The 20,871-nt window shown below is 40.7% G+C and overlaps 1 protein-coding gene across 2 annotated transcripts in view; it reads right to left on the bottom strand.

The window, feature by feature from the left end:
- LOC127430664 (gamma-aminobutyric acid receptor subunit beta-2) overlaps window positions 1–20,871 on the bottom strand; it is a 219,099-nt gene that overhangs the window by 69,852 nt on the left and 128,376 nt on the right. For both annotated transcript variants that reach the window (XM_051680598.1, XM_051680599.1), the window contains exon 5: window positions 611–693. In XM_051680598.1, the coding sequence (XP_051536558.1) occupies window positions 611–693 (83 nt within the window). The remainder of the gene's footprint in view (window positions 1–610; window positions 694–20,871) is intronic.

The raw sequence follows: 20,871 nt of genomic DNA, 5'->3' as shown, positions 1-20,871 counted from the left end.
ATGTAATATAAAAAACTCACTCTCATTACTGTAAAAAAAAAAAAAAAAAGAAATCTCATTCTTGTCATTGTAATGTGAATAAAATGAAAATCACAACACAGTACCGCAAAAAAATAAATAAACAATCACATTTTCATTACTGTAATGCAAAACAAAATATGATGTAGTAATTAAATTGTAAAGTATAATTGTCAAGTACAATTGTAAGTATAGATCATGGTGGCATTTGTTGTATACTGAATTACTGAATTTAATTTATGCTGATATTACTTTCAAAATATTTTATTTTAAAATATTTAATATATATTTTTTTTTATTACAGTAATGAAAATATGGGGAAATGTGGTTAATAATGATTAATATGCAATTAAATGCAATAAATAAATACATGCAAAAAATCTTAATGGTCCTAAAAAAATTTTTTTATTTATTTTTTATGCAGAATATAAATTCTTATTCTTTTGATTTTGAAGTAAAACATACATGCCTTCATGAGATTCATCCTCATGAGTTTGCTTCATCTTCACACAAAGGCCAGAGATGCTGTTTCAGTGTTCTGCACCATCACATTACTTAAGTGAATGTTAGAGACATCTATAGAGACACTTACAGCTCTCGATTTCCAGTGTGCAGTTCTGCTCGTCCAGTGGGTATCTGCGCAGGTCCATCATGCAGGCTGCAGTGGTCGTGATCCTGTGGACACACACAGCAGAACTATCAGTCAAACACAGCTATTTTTCTCAAGTATCCAGTTCCTCATCCTATCTGTTTGTCTTCAAGTGTACCTTTACGCATGACTTCTTGCTTTGCACTTGATCACATTTTATTCAGGAATATTCTTTAATAAAGCAATTAATTAAAGCAATTTTGGGACTTAATCCCATTGCCTCTTTAAGCCTGGTGCACACTGTACGGTTTAGATTTCCACGTAGATTGGTTCAGTGGAACTTGCTGCTGCAACAAAACAGCAATTGCCATTTTTACAGTACTAAACCTGCTATATTTTGGGCAGGGATGGATTAACCACCAGGCTGATTGGGCAATTGCCCAGGGGCCTCTAATCCCAAAGGGCCCGAGCTCTAAATCAATTATTTATTTATTTTGAGATACCTATTATAAATCCATGTAAATGTCAGCTTTATGTGAAATACCATTTGTTTGGCTGAATGCGTGCTGGACTACAACAGCGTGAGCACAGGCACTCGAGTGCGCGCTCAAGAAATCTGCATCTCACAGGTGAAGCGTGTTTATTTGAAGGACTACAGAGAAACACTTCCAAACACAAAGATAAAGTGTAGTTTACCCTGGCTGTGTACAAAGCTGATGGTTTAAATTAAGATAAGCGACAGAATTCATGCATGGAGAACTTTAAAATGTTTCATTCCTGCATGCGTTTAATGTTTAATGATAACGTGAAAGATGCCTTAATACCCTAAATATGTGCATGGTAACCATTTGTAATATTTGGTTAACTGCGAGAGTTCACGAATGGTTATTCTGTTATTTGTCAGGACTCGGGAATAAAGAATGTTTATTGCCATGGATGCATCAAACACAATCTCAGATTAGCCTAAATAGCACAATACATAGATCTTAAAATGATAAAATCACATTAAAGTTGAACAAAAATAATGTCTGTCACTGCCTGCAACGTAGTAGGCCTATTCTTAATTAATGGAAAATGTGTAATTCTGCCAGGGCAGGTTCACTTTCCATGAGGCAGCGAACGCTGCGGTTTATAGGACTTCTTCAGGATGCTTTGATTTTAAATGATTCAGCATTTAACTTGTGTAAGTATTGTCTGCACACCAGTGCAAAAGGATGGAAAAACATTGGCTGACTCCTTTATCAAGCGCTGAAACTTTGCCAGATGAAAAACAATCTGGAATCATGTGTAACAGTCACATTAATCCACTTTGCAACCTGAACTTAATCAGAATGTCGATTTGTGACACCAGAGCTGAAAAAGCTTGATGCAGCGCAACAAATGTTGAAACAGAACACAGATGTCTCGAGATGCTTTAATAAATATTGAAGCTATTTTTAATTTAACAGTGTCTAAAAAATGTGACGGTCCTGCACAATGAATTGTAAAACAGAATGCAGGTGTCTTGAGATGTGTATATAAATATGAAAGTTCTTTTAAACTTTACAGTGAGTTTTGGCACAACGATCAAAGACGTCCATCCAGTGCGTGTTTATATATATATTTATATAATATATATATATATATATATATATATATATATATATATATATATATATATATATAATCTTAAATTGCACAATTAAATTATAGAGTCAATGAATAAAGAAAATGGCAGAATACTTAGAGATTGCTGCTTGTGCTATGTAAAATGTAACCCTCCCTCCTAGTTTTCATAGATGCAAAATCAACGACTTTGTCCTATTTGCCCAGCAATCACATGGTTGATACTAATTTTCTAAAGACAACTGAGGCGATCCTGTGTCATGGTGTATCTATACTTTTGATCATGGTTATCTTATGTTTGTTCAGAATCTAAGAATGCATTATGAACATCCATAATCCTAACCATATATAGACTTTAAGGCGGAGTAGCCTGTAAGGAACAACTCTGGGCACCTTTCCTCCATCACGATCTTGTGAGCTCTGTGCCACACGGACTGTACAGGGGCGGGTGGCATGATCTGGGGTAACCTTTCTCCCATCGCGATCTTGCGAGCTCGGGGTGGGAGCGGGGTGGCACAATTTGGGGCACCTTTCTCCCATAGTGATCGAGCCAGGGGCGGGGCGGCACAATTCGGGGCACCTTTCTCCCATCGCGATCTTGTGAGCTCTGTGCGGGGGCAGTGGATCAGGTACCCTGTCGTGCTGCTCCAGAGAGTGTTACCACCCTAGGCGGCTGCCTATATCGCCTATGACAGGATCTGCTACTGGGTGTATGCGCGCAAACTGTGGGTGTATTGTATGTTAATGAAGTGCCGCAAAGCGCAATTTGCTGTTTTCCTAAGAAATAGGTCATTGCGCTAAAAAGCATGAGAACCACATCTGTTTTCAGTGCAAAGTCCAAACTCAGTTCCTGCATTTGCAGTTTGGAGATTCCACCAGCAAGTGGTAAAGTTCATGACCAAACTCTAAAAATATAGTGTAACATCAAATTATGTCCCTGACGATCACTGTAATAGTAGCCATGGTTTATGTGACAGTAGATAAATAAAACTTACATTCTCTATAATTGAACTGAGCCAACATCCAATTAGTCCTACTAGGAGCATGTGCAAAAGAACGAAAGTCCATATTTGTATTCTTCTAATTCATTGCAATCCATTTACACTACCAGCTTCTTATGAATGTTATGAATGCTTGACAGGGAATGGAATCTATAATTGGACGCAGACGTTGCAACAACCGAAGAAGAACCTTGGAATTAAAATGCATTTGACACAGCCCATTAGTGCCTTGCGCACATGATTTCGCCAACACACCTGGGCCTAGACTTAGCACATGCTTGCACAAAAACTGAATGGCCATGCCTTCTGACTTTATGCATATGACGTATTGCATAATGCTGCATTTAAATTCCTATGTACACTAAATGCAAATTTTCAGTGGCCTGAGTGATCGTATTTACATCCCATCCAGGAGCCAGACGTGGAGATTCCAGAGGTCTGGCTGCGGGTGCTGGAGCATGCCCTACCCCTGAGTGAGAAGGTCCCGCCTCGGGGGAATGTGCCAAGGAGGTGCTACTGCCAGGAGCATTACATAACTGCCTTGGCGGTTTATGTACACTACGGTCGCTGTGTTGTTAGTCCAGACCAACACATGCTTGTCCTGAAACAATGGCCGAAGCCTCCTCAGGGCCAGCAATACTGCCAGAAACTCTAAGCAGTTGATGTGCCATTGGAGTCGGGGCCCTGTCCACTGCTTGCCCATTGCACACGGCGCCCCAGCCCGAGTTCGAGGCATCTGTCGTGACCACAATGCACCTTGAGACCTGCTCTCGGGGAACACCTGCCCATAGAAATGCCAGGTCCGACAAAGGGTTGAAAGTCTGACGGCACTGTGACATGATGGTCACACGCCGGGTGCTGTGGTGCCATGCCCACCACGGGACTTGAGTCTGTAGCCAGTGCTGAAGCAGTCTCATATGCATCAACCCGAGGGGGAGAACTGCCACTGAGGATGCCATATGCCCCAGGAGCCTCTGAAATTGTTTCACTGGCACCGCTACCAGAGGACGGAGACACCCTCACCCCACACCATAGTGGAGAGGATGCCACTGAACCTGGGTGGGCGTCTGGCAAACTGGATCATGTAGCCGAGGTGATGATCCACCGTGAGGGGCTGGATAGCGCTAACCAAGCCTCCAGCCTCCATGACAGCGGCACCAAGGGGACTTACCGTGCCCGGGCAGGCAAGGCAGAGCAGGTGCCCCACCTGGAAGACAGCCCAGGGGCCTGCACGGGAGGGGCCCTGGAGCCAACTTCCCATGGGAGGATCTCTTCCTCTCAGGCCGGCGTACAGGCTCCAATGGTACAGGAGTCGGGGCCGGCACCGCAGGGGAACGGCTCTGGTGAGAAGCAGACGGGGCGCAGGACTTCGGAGGCCTGAAGGCGGCCAAGTCGTGCCGCGGCAGGATGTGCTTAATCGCCTCGGTCTGCTTCCTTACCGTCGAGAACTGATAGGCGAAATCCTCGACGGTGTCGCCAAAAAGCCCCCCTTGGGAGATGGGCGCATCGAGAAAGCGGACTTTCTCGGCATTGCGCATTTCCGCAAGGTTGAGCCACAGGTGCCGCTCTTGGACCACAAGAGTGGACAATGTCTGGCCCAGGGTGAGCGCCGTGACCTTCGTCACACGTAAGGCAAGGTTGGTCGCAGTATGCAGTTCCTGCATCAGCCCCAGATCGGTCCTACCCTCGTGCAGCTCTTTCAGCGCCTTGGCCTGGTGGACCTGCAGGATGGCCATGGTGTGCAGGGCAGAATCGGCCTGACCCGCGGCCTTGTAAGCCTTCGTCGTCATTAAAGAGGAAGATAACTTACAGGCCTTGGAAGGGAGCCTTGGTCGGTCGTGCCAGGTGGCTGCGCCCTGCGGGCATAAATGCACCACTACGGTGCACTCTACATGGAGAAGCTCAACATATCCCTAAGCTGCTCCGCCATCGAGGGTTGTCAGAGTGGACGGGCCTGTGAAGTGTGTACAGGCAGAAAAAGGTGCCTTCCACGACTTCGTTAGCTCTTAACGTGCTTGAAGTGCTCCTTCTGGGGCGGAGAGTGGCATGCAAATTCCGCTCGCCAATTCTCATTGGCCTTTTCTATTTTAAGCAAAGGTGTTTGGGGCTCTCAAGATTGAACCCCTAGTGTCACTACATCGACATAATGTCGAGTGAATGACAGACAGGGAACAGACATTTACAATACTATTAAACACTTCACAAATCATTGATTCATCTTCAAGCTGATGATTGATCAATTTAAAATGTTCCATAGACACCAAGTTTTGTAATTTCAGTTTCACTTGAAGAGAATTCCAGTCAAACAGAGCTGGATACCTAATAGCCTTTTTACCTAATTCAATTCGAACATGGGGAACAGAAACAATATAACAATTCTGAGAGCGAAAGGAATATTTCCCAACACTGTTCCGTTGGAACAAACAACAGAGATACGAAGGCAAGAACCCCAAGATAGCCTTGTAAATAGTTGTATATTAATGCATTTCTCTTCTAGTAGACAAAGAAGGACAAGTTACTCTATTATACAATGTACAATGATGTGGTTTGCAGTTCAATATAAATCTTAAAGCACCATGATACACAGCATCCAAAGAAGAAAGAAGATAAGATGGAGCAAATTGATACACAACATCCCAATAACCAAATAAGAATGTAGCAGAGACGAGTTTCTTTCTTACATTAAATGAAAAACAGAGCTTGTTTCTGAAATAAAACCCTAGCTTTGTTTTCAACTTTTTTCTTTAGCTGAATAATGTGAGAACTAAAAGATAATGTATAATCGATAATAATACCAAGGTATTTATACTCTTTCACTAACTCAGTCACATTTCCTTTCAAAGACTAATGAGAAGTAAGATTATTTACTATTTTCTTTGTACTTGAAAATAACATATATGTTTAATTTTATCAGCATTCAAAATTAGTTTTAAGTTGTAAAGCCATAACTGAATGACATCAAAGGCTAATTGTAGATTATGCAAGGTTTGCTGCTTAGAGGAAGCACTACAATACATAACAGTGTCATCAGCATACAAATGGAATTGCACATTTTGAGTGTCATGATCAAGACTATATAAAGTCAATAAAAGGCGCCCCAACACAGATACTTGGGGGACACCCTTAGCAAACTCTAATGACTCTGATTGTTTACCTTCTATCTGCACACATTGTATCCTTCCGCTTAAATAATTTTTAAACCAAAATATAGCGTGCTTTGATAAACCAACACTTTTAAGTCTATACAACAGTATTTCATGATCCACTGTGTCGAAAGCCTTTGATAGGTCAATAAAAAGAGATACACAGTAACCTCCCTTATCTAAAGATTCCGCAATATCGTTTAGAACTTTCAAAACAGCAGTTGTGGTACTATGTTTTTTGCAAAATCCTGATTGATTATTAGATAAAACTTTATTTGTATTAAGACAACATATCAGGTGTTCATTAATAAGTCTTTCTAGAATTTTTTATAGAACACAAAGCTTTGAAATTGGTCTATAATTATCTAAGATAGTAGGATCTCCCCTTTCAATAAAGGAACTACAAAAGCTGATTTCCAAATTTCTGGGATGTCGTTAGCGTTTAATGAGAGATTAAAAAGATAAGTTAAGGGAGATGAAATAATATCAGCTGCCATTTTTAAAAACACAGGCTCTACACAATCAGGGCCTGGTGATTTATTTATCTCAAGTGATTTGACTGCTTTATGGACATCAAAACTCATTAGCTGTCCAAAACTAAACTCCTCCTTCTTTAGATTACATTCTGCATAAAAAAAATCAGAGTACAATAATTAAAGAATGATAATTAAACAATAATAAAATGTTTACTACAGTAAATATAAACAAATTACATACCTGTTGTGTATACTTTATTAGTGCATTAACAAATAATTATTTATAAATAACATATAACTAATGTTTATAAATACTTTATAACCTGTAGTTTTTATAAAATGTTATCACATACTGTTTATCATCTCCTTTTGTCTTCCAGAGGAGAAAGAAAGTCACACTGGTTTGGAACAACATGAATTTTGAACAACATGAGTATATAATGTCAAAGATTTCAATTTTTGGTGAACTATCTCTTTAACATACATACATTTTGGTAAGGATACGGTACTGAGAGGCAGCTGCCTGTGAGTCTAGGACTTTAGTTTCACCTTTCAAAGTTATAAACTGCCAAAATCACTCAAGCTGGATAAGGGCCTTGGGTGTGTTAGTCGGCTGGCAAGGCTGGGTGAGAACAAAGAGGAAAGAAAGAGACAAATACCTCAGGGAGAGCTTGTTTGCATTGCTATGTACTACCAGGACTGGGGGGTGTTGCTAAGGATGCAAGTTGTGTTTGTGAGAAAGTTTCAAGTTAAGAGTGTGGTGAAGACTACTTAGACAACTTGACAAGTGAAGACTTCTCCCCATCAGCAGTGTAAGTAGTACTCCCAGAAAAAAAAAAAAAAAAAAAAAAGTGTCTATTTTAAAGCTGCATCTTTAAACCTACTGAAAGATCTTGCTGTCTGCTGCTTTCACGTGCCCTTGTCTATATAAACAAGATTCAGGCAGAAACACAGCCTCATAAGTAACTAATTTGAGACAATCTATTAGGCAGCAACTTTGTAAAAAAGAAAGTTCACCCAAAATTTATCATTCTGTTATTACTTTCTCTTCCGCATGTCATTCCATTCCCATATGCTTTTATTTTTCTGTTGAATACCATAGAAGTAGTCCACACAATTCACAGATAAAAGAGGCCCCATAGGCCTATGGTATTTGGACACTTAATGCCAGTGCATTAGATAACAAAATATCAAAGCAAGTGACATTTACTTTAAAGAAAGATAGCACAAGCACACCTTTCCAAAAAAAAAATAAATAAATAAAAAAAAAAAGGAAATCACAAAAAGACGTTTTTTAGACTTGAAATTATAAAACAATAGATATAGGGCCCTATTTTAAGAGTGCTAGCACGAAGTGCAGCAATATGCTATAAGTCATAAGCGCAAAGTCAATGGGCATGGCCATGGAATTTTGGTATTTTTGTGTAAGCATGCACTGCCGCTGAGTCTAGGCACAATTAGGTTTGGTGAAATCCCGCACGCACCACGCTAATGGGCTGAGTCAAGTGTAATTTAATTCGGAGGTTCTTCTCCGTTTATTGCAACATCTGCATCTTATTATATAGTCAGTTTCCTCAAGCACCAGCAATATAAACAAAGACAGCACATTCATAAGAAGCCGGCAGTGTAAATGGGCTGTTTACAATTAATTAGAATAATAGAAATATAGACATGCACCTTTTATATGCTTAGAAAATGTTATTCTCATCAGGATTTGGATGTATGCACCGTTAAATTATAGAGAATGTAATTATCATTAATCATTTTCATCTACTGACACACAAATCATGGCTAGCATTAACAGTGAATGTATCGGCACGCTCTTCATTTCTGGACAATTTTAACAATTAAATTGAAAAGTTACTGAAAAAAATTATAATAATAGTTTGTATAAATTCAAATCACACTTCAAACTAAATGAAAATATAATCAAAATAATGAAATGGTAAAAAAAATAAATTAAATTAAATTTAAAAAATCATACACAAAATCCAAACATTTTATTCTCTCCAACTTCTTTCACCAGCACATTTTGCAGTGACTTAAAAATCACTCTATGACAACAGGTGGAAAAATACCAATACAAATTAGATCATAAATACAGTTGTAAATATAAACATAATAATAATAATAATAATAATAATAATAATAATAATAATTGAAAAATAAACCATGAGCATATAGATAGTTTAACACAAATCTCATATTTTTTGTCTCATAAAACATCTACAACTCTGGGCTTCAGGGACACAATTTGATATTCCACTATATTTTGGACATGAACTTTATTACCATCTGCAGGTGGAATCACCAAACTGCAAATGCAAGAACTGAGTTTGGACTTTGCGCTGAAAACAGACCTGCTTTTGAAACGTCTTAGCTCAATTACCTATTTCTCAGGAAAATATCAAATTGCGCTTTGCAGCCCATCATTTACATACAATACACCCACAGTTTGTGTGCATACACCCACAGAAAGTGCAAACACTCCCACCCACGGCCACTTGCGCTTTGTGCTGGCACAAAAATTGCACTTAGAATTAGCACTTTCATGGAAATTGGATAAGACGAAGCGCATGGTTTTGTGCGTAGTGCTGCCCTTTGCACACTCATGAAGATAGAGTTCATAGTGTTATTGAAGACACAAAGTACCTGAGTGAACTTGAGGTGAACTGACTTCATAAATCCACTTAAAAAAATAATCTTCACAACCTGGTTTGGTTAAAAAACATTGTTAAAATGGCTCAGAAAAGTGAACTCAGTTCTGAGAAAAGCTCAAGCAGCAGTTGTTTGCAGATGCCACTTAGTGTCCAATTTTTTTTTGGGGCCACTGTATGATTTAGCTAATGAAAATGAAATGCAATTTAAAGTCTATGCCATATGAAAATCCCAGTGATGATAAAATCACTGCATCAGTGCATTGCAGAACACTTGCGGTATTGCATAGCATAAATGATTTGTAATGTGACCTGAACATTGTGGATGACAAAGCTTGAAGCAGCAGATGGTGTTGAAATGATCTGTTTATATTTCAGAAGAAACGCATCCTTTCAGCTGATCCATGGAGCCATTAGAAAATTACTTCTAAATCATATTCCTCCTGAAAGCGCTCAGTAAAACGACTGTGTAAAAAGGGCTTTAAAATAAAAATGGGAAATTATATACTATAGGGGAGACCAGGACTAAATGTCATATGGGGACATTGTCACAAGGGCTTTATGAAGTTTTGGGTCAAAAGTCATATTACACAAATGTTTGTTTTCTGTAGGAATTGTTTCAATGATGATTTCAACCTCTTCAAAACTTTCACTAGGGTAAAAAGTGTGACAACTAGCTCTGGACCACTACATATACAGTATATCCACTGTTCCCTGTCTGTCACTCACTCGACGTTGTGTTGATGTAGTGACACTAGGGGTTCGATCTTGAGAGCCCCAATTACCTTTGCTTAAAATAGAAAAGGCTAATGAAAATTGGCGAGTGGAATTTGCATGTGTAAGATTGTCACAATAATAATCTGCATCACTTCCGGGAAAGTCAAAGAACTCTGTGAGAACCAGCGTCATAAAACTCTCACATAGAGGAGCATCTCCACCTGAGAAAACACACCCCACTGATTGGGGACCATAAAATGCAAATCACACTCACATCTGCTCTCTCTCTCTCACCTTAGGTCACTTTAAGTACACTAAGTTATGACTTATCCTGTTCTGTAATGTAAAAGGTTTTCTGATCATATATGTTTGGTATCATTCAAGAGGCCTCAGTGCAACTGGTAAAACGGTCTCATTCCCTTTCAGCAAAGTCAAATCACAAGTAAGATTTCAGAACTTAATAAAATACAGTATTCTATCCGGGGCATGCCCCTCCCAAGTATCACACAGAGACCAGATGCTGTATGCAGATTAGGTGTATTCTTTGTAAACATCAAACAACCTACTCAATCAAAGGTCGACTTACAACTCCCTAAATTGTAAACAAAATCCTAAATAACATCAAACACGCACATCTGAAATAACAATGGAATCGTTTGGTACTTAAGGAAGGATGGCAGAGAAGCTCGAGGGAATCTGTAAATCAGATCTCCCATGCTTCGTCGTTTGCATGTAGTTTTTTCTCTACCAGGTATTTCTTATTATTGATAAATGTTTGAAGGAATCTGTAAATCAGATTTCCCGTGCTTCGTCGTTTGCATGTAGTTTTTTCACTACCAGGTAATTGCAATTTGTATTTCTTATGTTTGGTAAATGTTTGAATGGAATACAACTTTAAATATATTATTATGCTTGATTCACTGATAGCTTTGAGTTTGATTTATTATTTTAATTGGATTGTTTGAATGTATTACTATTACCTGGTAAATAAATTGTTATTATGATTCATTTTTATAGCACTGTTTTCTAGTATATTTCTTGTTAACTACAAATCTATGGTCAGAGTTGGCTTAATTAAGCTACTTCAGAAGTAACCCATTAGTTAAGTATGTAAGAGGCTAAATGGTAAACCGAGAATCTATAATAAAACTTAGCCAAGTAGAATTAAATGGGAATACTAAATGTAAGACCGAGAACCTGTAAAACAGGACTTAACTGACTGGGGTTAAACGGTAAACCGAGAATCTATAATAGAATTTAGCCAAGTAGAATTAAATGGGAATACTAAATGTAGGACCGAGAACCTGTAAAACAGGACTTAATTGACTGGGGTTAAACGGTAAACCGAGAATCTATAACAGAACTTAGCCAAGTAGAATTAAATGGGAATACTAAATGTAGGACCGAGAACCTGTAAAACAGGACTTAATTGACTGGGGTTAAACGGTAAACCGAGAATCTATAATAGAACTTCGCCAAGTAGAATTAAATGGGAATACTAAATGTAGGACCGAGAACCTGTAAAACAGGACTTAATTGACTGGGGTTAAACGGTAAACCGAGAATCTATAATAGAACTTAGCCAAGTAGAATTAAATGGGAATACTAAATGTAGGACCGAGAACCTGTAAAACAGGACTTAATTGACTGGGGTTAAACGGTAAACCGAGAATCTATTATAGAACTTAGCCAAATAAGACTAAACAGATAAAGCCGAGAACCTATAAGGACTTAGTCTAAAACTTACTAATATCTGAAACTGATGAATTTGTAGTAAAAGGACCTGTGTCTGACCAGCACAGGACCCAAATAACATTGAAATAACAAATGCAGTCTAGAAGAGAGAATTACAAAAATTCAGAGCATATATACATCAACGAGGTTTTTCATAATTGGAGTCAGATGAAATAAAGAAAAGAATTAATGATAAGATTAATAAAAAACATGGAACTCAAATCAAATAATCAAAGTATTATTTAATGTCACGCACGATAAGACAGAACACGCAGGAGACCTTCAGCCACGCCACTGGATACCGTCCTTGGGCCAGTGGGTGACTTCCCCCTAACACATGCCACTCTCCGCCCCGGACATACGGGTATAAAAGGAGATGGCATGCATCACTCATTCAGATTTTTTCTTCTGAACCGAATACATGTGTGTTCATCCTCTCCCTCTTTGCTACGCTGCTGGATTCTTACACTGCATATCAGTGGTCACCCTCACACGGTTGAGTGCTGTGTTTCCCCTGGGTGCTTTGGCAGCCTGAGTCTGCAGGTGCTAAAAGAGTATATTAGAAAGAGTATATTTCCTTCTAAAAGAGCTCGTGCAAACGCTTGGCGTCTTTTTAAAGATGTCCTTCTGTGTTTGCGCTGCTGTATGTGGCCATTATCTCTCCCCTCCGGATACCCATGAAATCTGCCTCGAGTGTCTGGGGCGCCAGCACGCCAAGGCGGCTTTCGTGGAAGGGTTATGTTCTCATTGCGAGAACATGCCCATAAGAACATTGCGGTCGTGGCTCACTTCCTTCTTCATGAAGCAAGGAGCCACCGCGGCTGCTCCCCTACCCGGTCCATCCTGGGCTGACGCTCAGCCGGCCGGGTCGGCAAACACCGCGGGCGATCTGGATGTGGACATGGGAGCGTTTCTGCCGGCTCAGCCCCCGCAGACCTCCCATCCCCCAGCACACTCGTTCTGTCTGGACGAGCTGTCGAGCGATGTAGGCAGTCTGCCTCAGGGCGGGTTTAATGTGTCGTTTGTGGCTCGCGACGAGGATGAGCTTTTCGGTCGCGGTGTCAGAGGATGGGCTTCTGCTATCGGAAGCGGACAAATCTTCTGAGCTCCCGCCCATGGGTGGTAGAGCACAGGATGAGGCAGATGCTGAGATGGCAGCCGTTCTTGCCCGGGCGGCTGTGAACATAGGGCTGAAGTGGAACCCTCCACCCTGCCCTATGCATTCGAGGCTGGATGATTGGTTTCTGGTCTTTCCTCCCGGATGTTCACGAGGTGCTAACGAAGTCGTGGAAGGCACCTTTTACTGCCCATACACGCTTTGCGGGCTCGTCCACTCTGACTACACTCGGTGGCGGAGCAGCTAAGGGAGCTTCCCCAGGTAGAGCGCACCGTAGCGGTGCATTTATGCCCACAGGGCGCAGCTACCTGGCGCGACCGACCAAGGCTCCCTTCCAAGGCCTGTAAGTTCTCTTCCTCTTTAATGACGAAGGCTTACAAGGCCCACGGGTCAGGCCGCTTCCACCGTGCATGTCATGGCCATCCTGCAGGTCCACCAGGCCAAGGCACTAAAAGACCTGCATGAGGGTATGACCAACCCAGGGCTGATGCAGGAACTGCACACTGCGACTGACCTCGCCTTACGTGCAACAAAGGTCACGGCGCGCGCCCTGGGGCGGACGATGTTCATGCTTGTGGTCCAAGAGCGGCACCTGTGGCTCAACCTTGCGGAGAAATGTGTGGCGCTGGGAAATTCTGCTTTCTTGATGCAGCCATCTCCCAAGGGGGGCTTTTTGGTGACACTGTTGAGGATTTCGCCCATCAGTTCTTGATGGTAAGAAAGCAGACCGAGGCAATTAAACACATTCTGCCGCTGCATGAACCAGCTGCCTTCAGGCCACCGAGGTCCCGCACCCCGTCTGCTTCTCGTCAGAGCTGTTCCCCTGCAGAGCCGGCCCCGGCTCCTGTACCATCGGAGCCTGCACGCCGGCCTCAGAAAAAAGATCCTCCTGCGGGAAGTCGGCTCCACCTGCCCATCAACCGGCCCCCAAGAACCCCAGACGGGCTTCGAGGCAGTCCTGACATGGCCTGCCCAGGGATGAGGCGACCGCTCCTGACCGGTCTGGTCCGGGACATCTCTCCAGCCCCACCATCGCCCCTGGGCCAGCGTGTGGTGAGTATGACATGGTCAATAAAAGAGCAGTGACGAACTCGGTGGAGGAGTAATGCCACCAGGCCCAGTACTCGTGGTATTCCCCCTTTTCAGGTGAGCCCGTGTGCTTGGCCTCAGTGCTCCATGCATGGTGATTCATCTTTGGTAATCCCGTATGACTGTTCGGTTTTCCCCTTAGGTGAAACCTGTGTTTCCCCTCATCAGAGCTTTCTCTGTCTCAGCCACTGTGCTGCGTACCCTTTCTGTAGATAGGGTCCTCCTGTGGTATCATTCCATATGTGTACTTCCCCATTGGTAAGTCCATGTGAGGTATGCTCCACATGTTAACCTCCCTCTGGCAGGATGTGGTCTCCGTAGTGCTCTCCTTCCTGGAGAGGGAAGAGCACTTCCCAGTGCTATTCTAGAAAATGCTTGGTGGGAGATTGCTTAACAGTAAATTAAGAAAGCCACCGCCGTTAGCCTACTTGGGTAACTGCCCTCTCCCTCCTTAACGGGACTAGGGAGACGCCTTACCTAACTCGCTGGAAGGTCATGATATGGTTGAGCGCTCGCTGCGAGGCACACAGCAGCTTGCCCGCATCCACTCTTCCATGCCCACTCTTCCATGCCTCGTGACATGGTTCAGCGCCTGCGGCATTTCCTATAGGAACCCCTAGTGTCACTACATCGACACAACGTCAAGTGAGTGACAGACAGGGAACGTCTTGGTTACTGATGTAACCAAGACGTTGTGTCCATCCTGCCGCGGTGCTGAACCGGCCGCTGACATGGCCGATACTCTCTATCAGCTCCCCAGCATAAATCTGAATGAGTGATGCACGTCATCTCCTTTTATACCCGTGTGTCCGGGGCGGAGAGTGGTATGGAAATTCCACTCACCAATTTTCATTGGCCTTTTCTATTTTAAGCAAAGGTGATTGGGGCTCCCAAGATCGAACCCCTAGTGTCACTACATCGACACAACATCTCATTCCTTCCATCAGGGAACAGAGTTTACATCAGTAACCAAGACATTTTCCTGACTAACCATTGTGTGCCACCATGAAGATTCTAAATGCCACTGGTAGTATATGAAGCGAATATAAAAGCAACCTAAACGAATGATCCAGACAAAGAACAACAACCATTTTAAGTGTTTGTTGGAGTAAAAATAAGTTCAGGCTTATCTTGTGCAGTTGTTGGTAGTCGTAACAACTCAAAGTAGTTGATGATATCAACAGCTAACTTTGGGCCATCGCTTCATGTCATCTACCCACTCTTTGTCATCTACTTTGACGTGTGAGGCACTGTCAAAAAATCGTGACTCTCTGAAGTATTGGCACTATGAAGCAACATGCTTTTTTGACCATTTTTACAAATCTAATATGCTAAACATCACATTAGCCACTAAAAACATATGGCAATGTGAGGAAAAACACTGAAAACCGGAAAATGAAAACAGGCTCCCATTATGAATCATGGAACACATCTGCGTTCAGGAAAAGTTGGATAGCTGCAAGCAGCAATGATCGGAACCAAGCGCATGCACACAACATACACTGCACTGTAATTAAATGTTAATGAAAAACTTTGATTGAAGGACACAAGTATATATCACATTAATGTTAAAAAAAAAAAAAAAAAAATCACTATGTGGCATTATTTGACACAGTCCCCAAACAGTTTCAGCACCCTGAGGACATGTTTGTAACTGTAGGCAGAACTATTGGAAAGATATTTGCAGATTTATGCAGTTGTAGTATCTCATGACCAGTAGGTGGAGCTGTCTCCAATCTTCGCAGGTAAGCTCAGGTTCAAAGTGGCAATGACACCTACAGAGTTTTGTTTCAATATGACAAAGAATTACTGAGAAACTTTGCCATTTTTGTCAGGGTGTAAATCAGTAACGGTTGCAAAAGTTTATAAATCCATCTGATAATTTTTGTCTGGCCCAAACTGGATAAAAATTTGACTAACTTTCTGTAAGGAGAAGCAGGATAAATACAATTCAAAATGGCGGACAAGTAACATGGCCAACTCTGACAAATGGGATATACAGTGCATCCGGAAAGTATTCACAGCGCTTCACTTTTTCCACATTTTGTTATGTTACAGCCTTATTCCAAAATAGATTAAATTCATTATTTTCCTCAAAATTCTACAAAAAATACCCCATAATGACAACGTGAAAGAAGTTTGTTTGAAATCTTTGCAAATTTATTAAAAATAAAAAACGAAACAAATCACATGTACATAAGTATTCACAGCCTTTACCATGACACTCAAAATTGAGCTCAGGTGCATCCTGTTTCCACTGATCATCCTTGAGATGTTTCTACAACTTGATTGGAGTCCACCTGTGGTAATTTCAGTTGATTGGACATGATTTGGAAAGGCACACACCTGTCTATATAAGGTCCCACAGTTAACAGTGAATGTCAGAGCACAAACCAAGCCATGAAGTCCAAGGAATTGTCTGTAGACCTCCGAGACAGGATTGTATCGAGGCACAGATCTGGAGAAGGGTACAGAAAAATTTCTGCAGCATTGAAGGTCCCAATGAGCACAATGGCCTCCATCATCCATAAATGGAAGAAGTTTGGAACCACCAGGACTCTTCCTAGAGCTGGCCACCCGGCCAAACTGAGCAATCGGGGGAGAAGGGCCTTAGTCAGGGAGGTGACCAAGAACCCGATGGTCACTCTGACAGAGCTCCAGCATTTCTCTGTGGAGAGAGGAGAACCTTCCAGAAGAACAACCATCTCTGCAGCACACCACCAATCAGGCCTGTATGGTAGAGTGGCCAGACGGAAGCCACTCCTCAGTAAAAGGCACATGACAGCCAGCCTGGAGTTTGCCAAAAGGCACCTGAAGGACTCTCAGACCATGAGAAACAAAGATTGAACTCTTTGGCCTGAATGGCAAGTGTCATGCCTGGAGGAAACCAGGCACCGCTCATCACCTGGCCAATACCATCCCTACAGTGAAGCATGGTGGTGGCAGCATCATGCTGTGGGGATGTTTTTCAGGGGCAGGAACTGGGAGACTAGTCAGGATCGAGGGAAAGATGAATGCAGCAATGCACAGAGACATCCTTGATGAAAACCTGCTCCAGAGCACTCTGGACCTCAGACTGGGGCGAAGGTTCATCTTCCAACAGGACAACGACCCTAAGCACACAGCCAAGATAACAAAGGAGTGGCTATGGGACAACTCTGTGAATGTCCTTGAGTGGCCCGGCCAGAGCCCAGATTGAACCCGATTGAACATCTCTGGAGAGATCGGAAAATGGCTGTGCACCGACGCTTCCCATCCAACCTGATGGAGCTTGAGAGGTCCTGCAAAGAAGAATGGGAGAAACTGCCCAAAAATAGGTGTGCCAAGCTTGTAGCATCATACTCAAAAAGACTTGAGGCTGTAATTGGTGCCAAAGGTGCTTCAACAAAGTATTGAGCAAAGGCTGTGAATACATATGTACATGTGATTTTTTTTTTTCTTCGTTTTTACATTTAATAAATTTGCAAAGATTTCAAACAAACTTCTTTCACGTTGTCAATATGGGGTATTGTTTGTAAAATTTTGAGAAAAATAATGAATTTAGTCCATTTTGGAATAAGGCTGTAACATAACAAAATGTGGAAAAAGTGAAGCGCTGTGAATACTTTCCGGATGCACTGTAAATGGACTTTGCATTACCCCAAGAATAAAAAGGGAACACTAGGTGGCACTGTCCCAAAACTGATCACAAACCCTCATATAAATGTCCCGATGATGCATCCCAATTTTGGTTTTATTACCCCTAAGCGTTGCAAAGATTTAACAGTTTGGGTTAAAATTCAAAATGGTGGACAGGCATTTGAATAATATAGCCAGAGACTAATTAGCCCGAGATAAAGTGCTGGTATTAAAATAAGGAAATTGGAGGAAATGGAATGGCCAATATGAAAGATGAAGAAAAGGATGTCCCGTCTTACAGGTAAAAGAGCCAATCACCTTTTAGATACAGATATCTCCTGTCAGTCAGCTCAAGAATTCACGTTCATTAGATGGACCAGCCTGAAAAATTGTGTTCTTAATGTGATCAGAGCTAAAGAAGCACAATTTATGATACCATTGATGGACGATTTCACTTCAGATTTAAAATATGTTATTTGATTGTATGGCGCTTGTATCCATAGAAAATAGTTGTCTGGGTGCATTCCCAAGATGGCCGCCGAGTGGACTGGCTTGCCTTGAAAGGGACAAACCAGTAATTTTTTTTTTTTTTCCAAAGACATTTAACTATTGACCTTCAAAAAAAAATAAAAACTTTTACTGCAGTCAAACAACCTTTAATTACCAGTGCAGATTTATACAGTATATAATGGCAAACTTGTTGTCTAGTAAACAAGGCAGCAATTTATTATTACCATTCTTCATCCAATCTAATGTGCATAAACTTGGTGCATCTAAAGCTTAGTTCAATTATATGGACAAAGAAAAGTTTTAATTAAAATTTCATTATAAATTATGATTTTAAAGTATCCTGGAGGGTAACTACAAAATATTATATTCACACTCTGTTGTTAAGGCAGATTTATTAGGTACTTGCAGACTGATTGATCATACCATTTTAATGATGCATTTCTTTAGTGCAGCAAAGATAGTTCAACTAATGTAGAGCTAATTATACTGTAATTAGTTATACATAAAGAGCATATCTCAATCTAATTTAGCAGATGCTTTCATGCATATTCATATAATCAAGCATGGCTTGAGATCTTACATACAAAGAGCATTAGTGAAGTCAGATATGTTTAGTCACTTGTTTTATGAGGGTACAGCACTTATGTCAGTGTTGGTCTACTGATCTTAGTTACCAACAACTGAACATTTATGGTTAAACTCTATCTCATTCTTGATATAGAACAAGAGGGAACATCTCAAATGAATATTGCTGTTTAATGTGCTTAATAAGTCATGCATTTTGTTTTAAACTAGTTACTGACCATCAGTCACCATTCACTTTCATTGTATGACAAAAAAAAAAAAAATGCAATGAAATTGAATTAAATAAAGTAATAAGGTATAAAACAACATCAGGGTGAGAAAATTATTATCCCTTTAAAATGTTAAAACCTTATTTGTAGTCATTTTTTTTTTTTAACTTAATTGTCAAAAATGTAATAGACCCCTTGACCCTTTACAGCTTTCTGTAGTCCGATACCAACCTTGTAGTCTCAGAATGAACGTTACTATCAGTAGCGGATTTAGGCATGTCCGACATGTGCCGTTGCCCAGGGCGGCATCTTGCGGGGGGGACGGCAGCATCTTGCAGGGGGGTGGCACGAGACACCCACACAGACCTATATCTCTATCTCTTTAAGTTTTTTCTGATAGCCACAAGACCGCCTCCTCACACACTCCAGGTGATGTGACTTTTTGACTGTGAGTGTTCAGCAGCAAATTGCCAGTTTATTGCAGCTGTGGTCTCTGATTTCTGCTTGAAGATGAAGGCAGTATTGAGGAAGGGGTCGAATGCTCTCAAACACACTGAGATGGTTTGACTCAGTAAGCAGAAGTGATGCTCTCAGGGAGTGAGGCAGTAAAGTGCAGATGTGTATGCGGGTTAGGTTGGGTGCATGTATCTGCAGGGCTTCAATCAAAGTATTTTATGCACATCTGTCCCTCCACCATGCGTTTGGGGTTTATCTTGTCGACTATACTTGTAAATTTACTGTGTGAATCTCAAAAAACCTGTCAAGAACATGTCCAGGTCATATTTCCCCCAAAATCAAAAGAAGTAAGAAAGTAAATTTTGCTTATAAAAAAATCAAGCCTCTTTTTTTTTAAGGACCATTAGGATTTGCAGGATAACATTATATGCATGGCAATTAAGTACATTTTTTCATTTAATTCCCATTTATGAAATGGGTAATGTATTGTGTTTTTATTTATTTTATTTAAACTGTTAGATATTTATATATCATGTTATAAGGGATATCAGAGCATGTGTTGTAAGGCCTTTCATTTTTAACTCATTGAATTACTGTTTTTTTCTCTCAGTAAACAAATTGTCTTACAGTGTTGAGAATTACCATTGAGAATAGGAATAGTAATACTGTAAAAATAAATAAAATAAAAAGTGAAAAGTCTGTTATGTTAATGAGATTTGGGGGTGTGCTTAACCCATTTAATCCCACCGGTTACTGAAATTTAGTTTGAAATGCGAAGGGTCTTAAAAGAGTTTGATGTATTTTACTCAGAATCAACTATTAATGAAATCAAGTCTTGATTTAATGTGAAAATTTTTAAATGTGCGGTGCAAATAGTCACATGACCAGAGCCATTTAATTCAAGTTTTCCATTCTGAAAGATGATGTTAAAGCTCCAAAAAAGAAGCAAGTAAAACATGTTGTAATACGCATAAAAATGTATAATAATATAATGTTTAAACTGTCTATTAATGATATTAATCAGCTTTGTCTAATATACATACATATACTGGTGGCCAAAAGTTTGGAATAATGTTCAGATTTTGCTGTTTCAGAAGGAAATTGTTACTTTAATTCACCAAAGTGGCATTCAAATGATCACAAAGTATAGTCAGGACATTACTGATGTAAAAAAACAGCACCATCACTATTTGAAAAAAGTCATTTTTGATCAAATCTAGACAGGCCCAATTTCCAGCAGCCATCACTCCAACACCTTATCCTTGAGTAATCATGCTAAATTGCTAATTTGGTACTAGAAAATCACTTGCCATTATATCAAACACTGTTGAAAGCTATTACTTCGTT

The sequence above is a fragment of the Myxocyprinus asiaticus genome, chromosome 40 (genome assembly GCF_019703515.2).
Source record: "Myxocyprinus asiaticus isolate MX2 ecotype Aquarium Trade chromosome 40, UBuf_Myxa_2, whole genome shotgun sequence".
NCBI classification, from domain to species: domain Eukaryota; kingdom Metazoa; phylum Chordata; class Actinopteri; order Cypriniformes; family Catostomidae; genus Myxocyprinus; species Myxocyprinus asiaticus.
The sequence above is the reverse complement of the archived record's forward strand: the minus strand, read 5'-3'. Positions and strand labels throughout refer to the sequence as shown.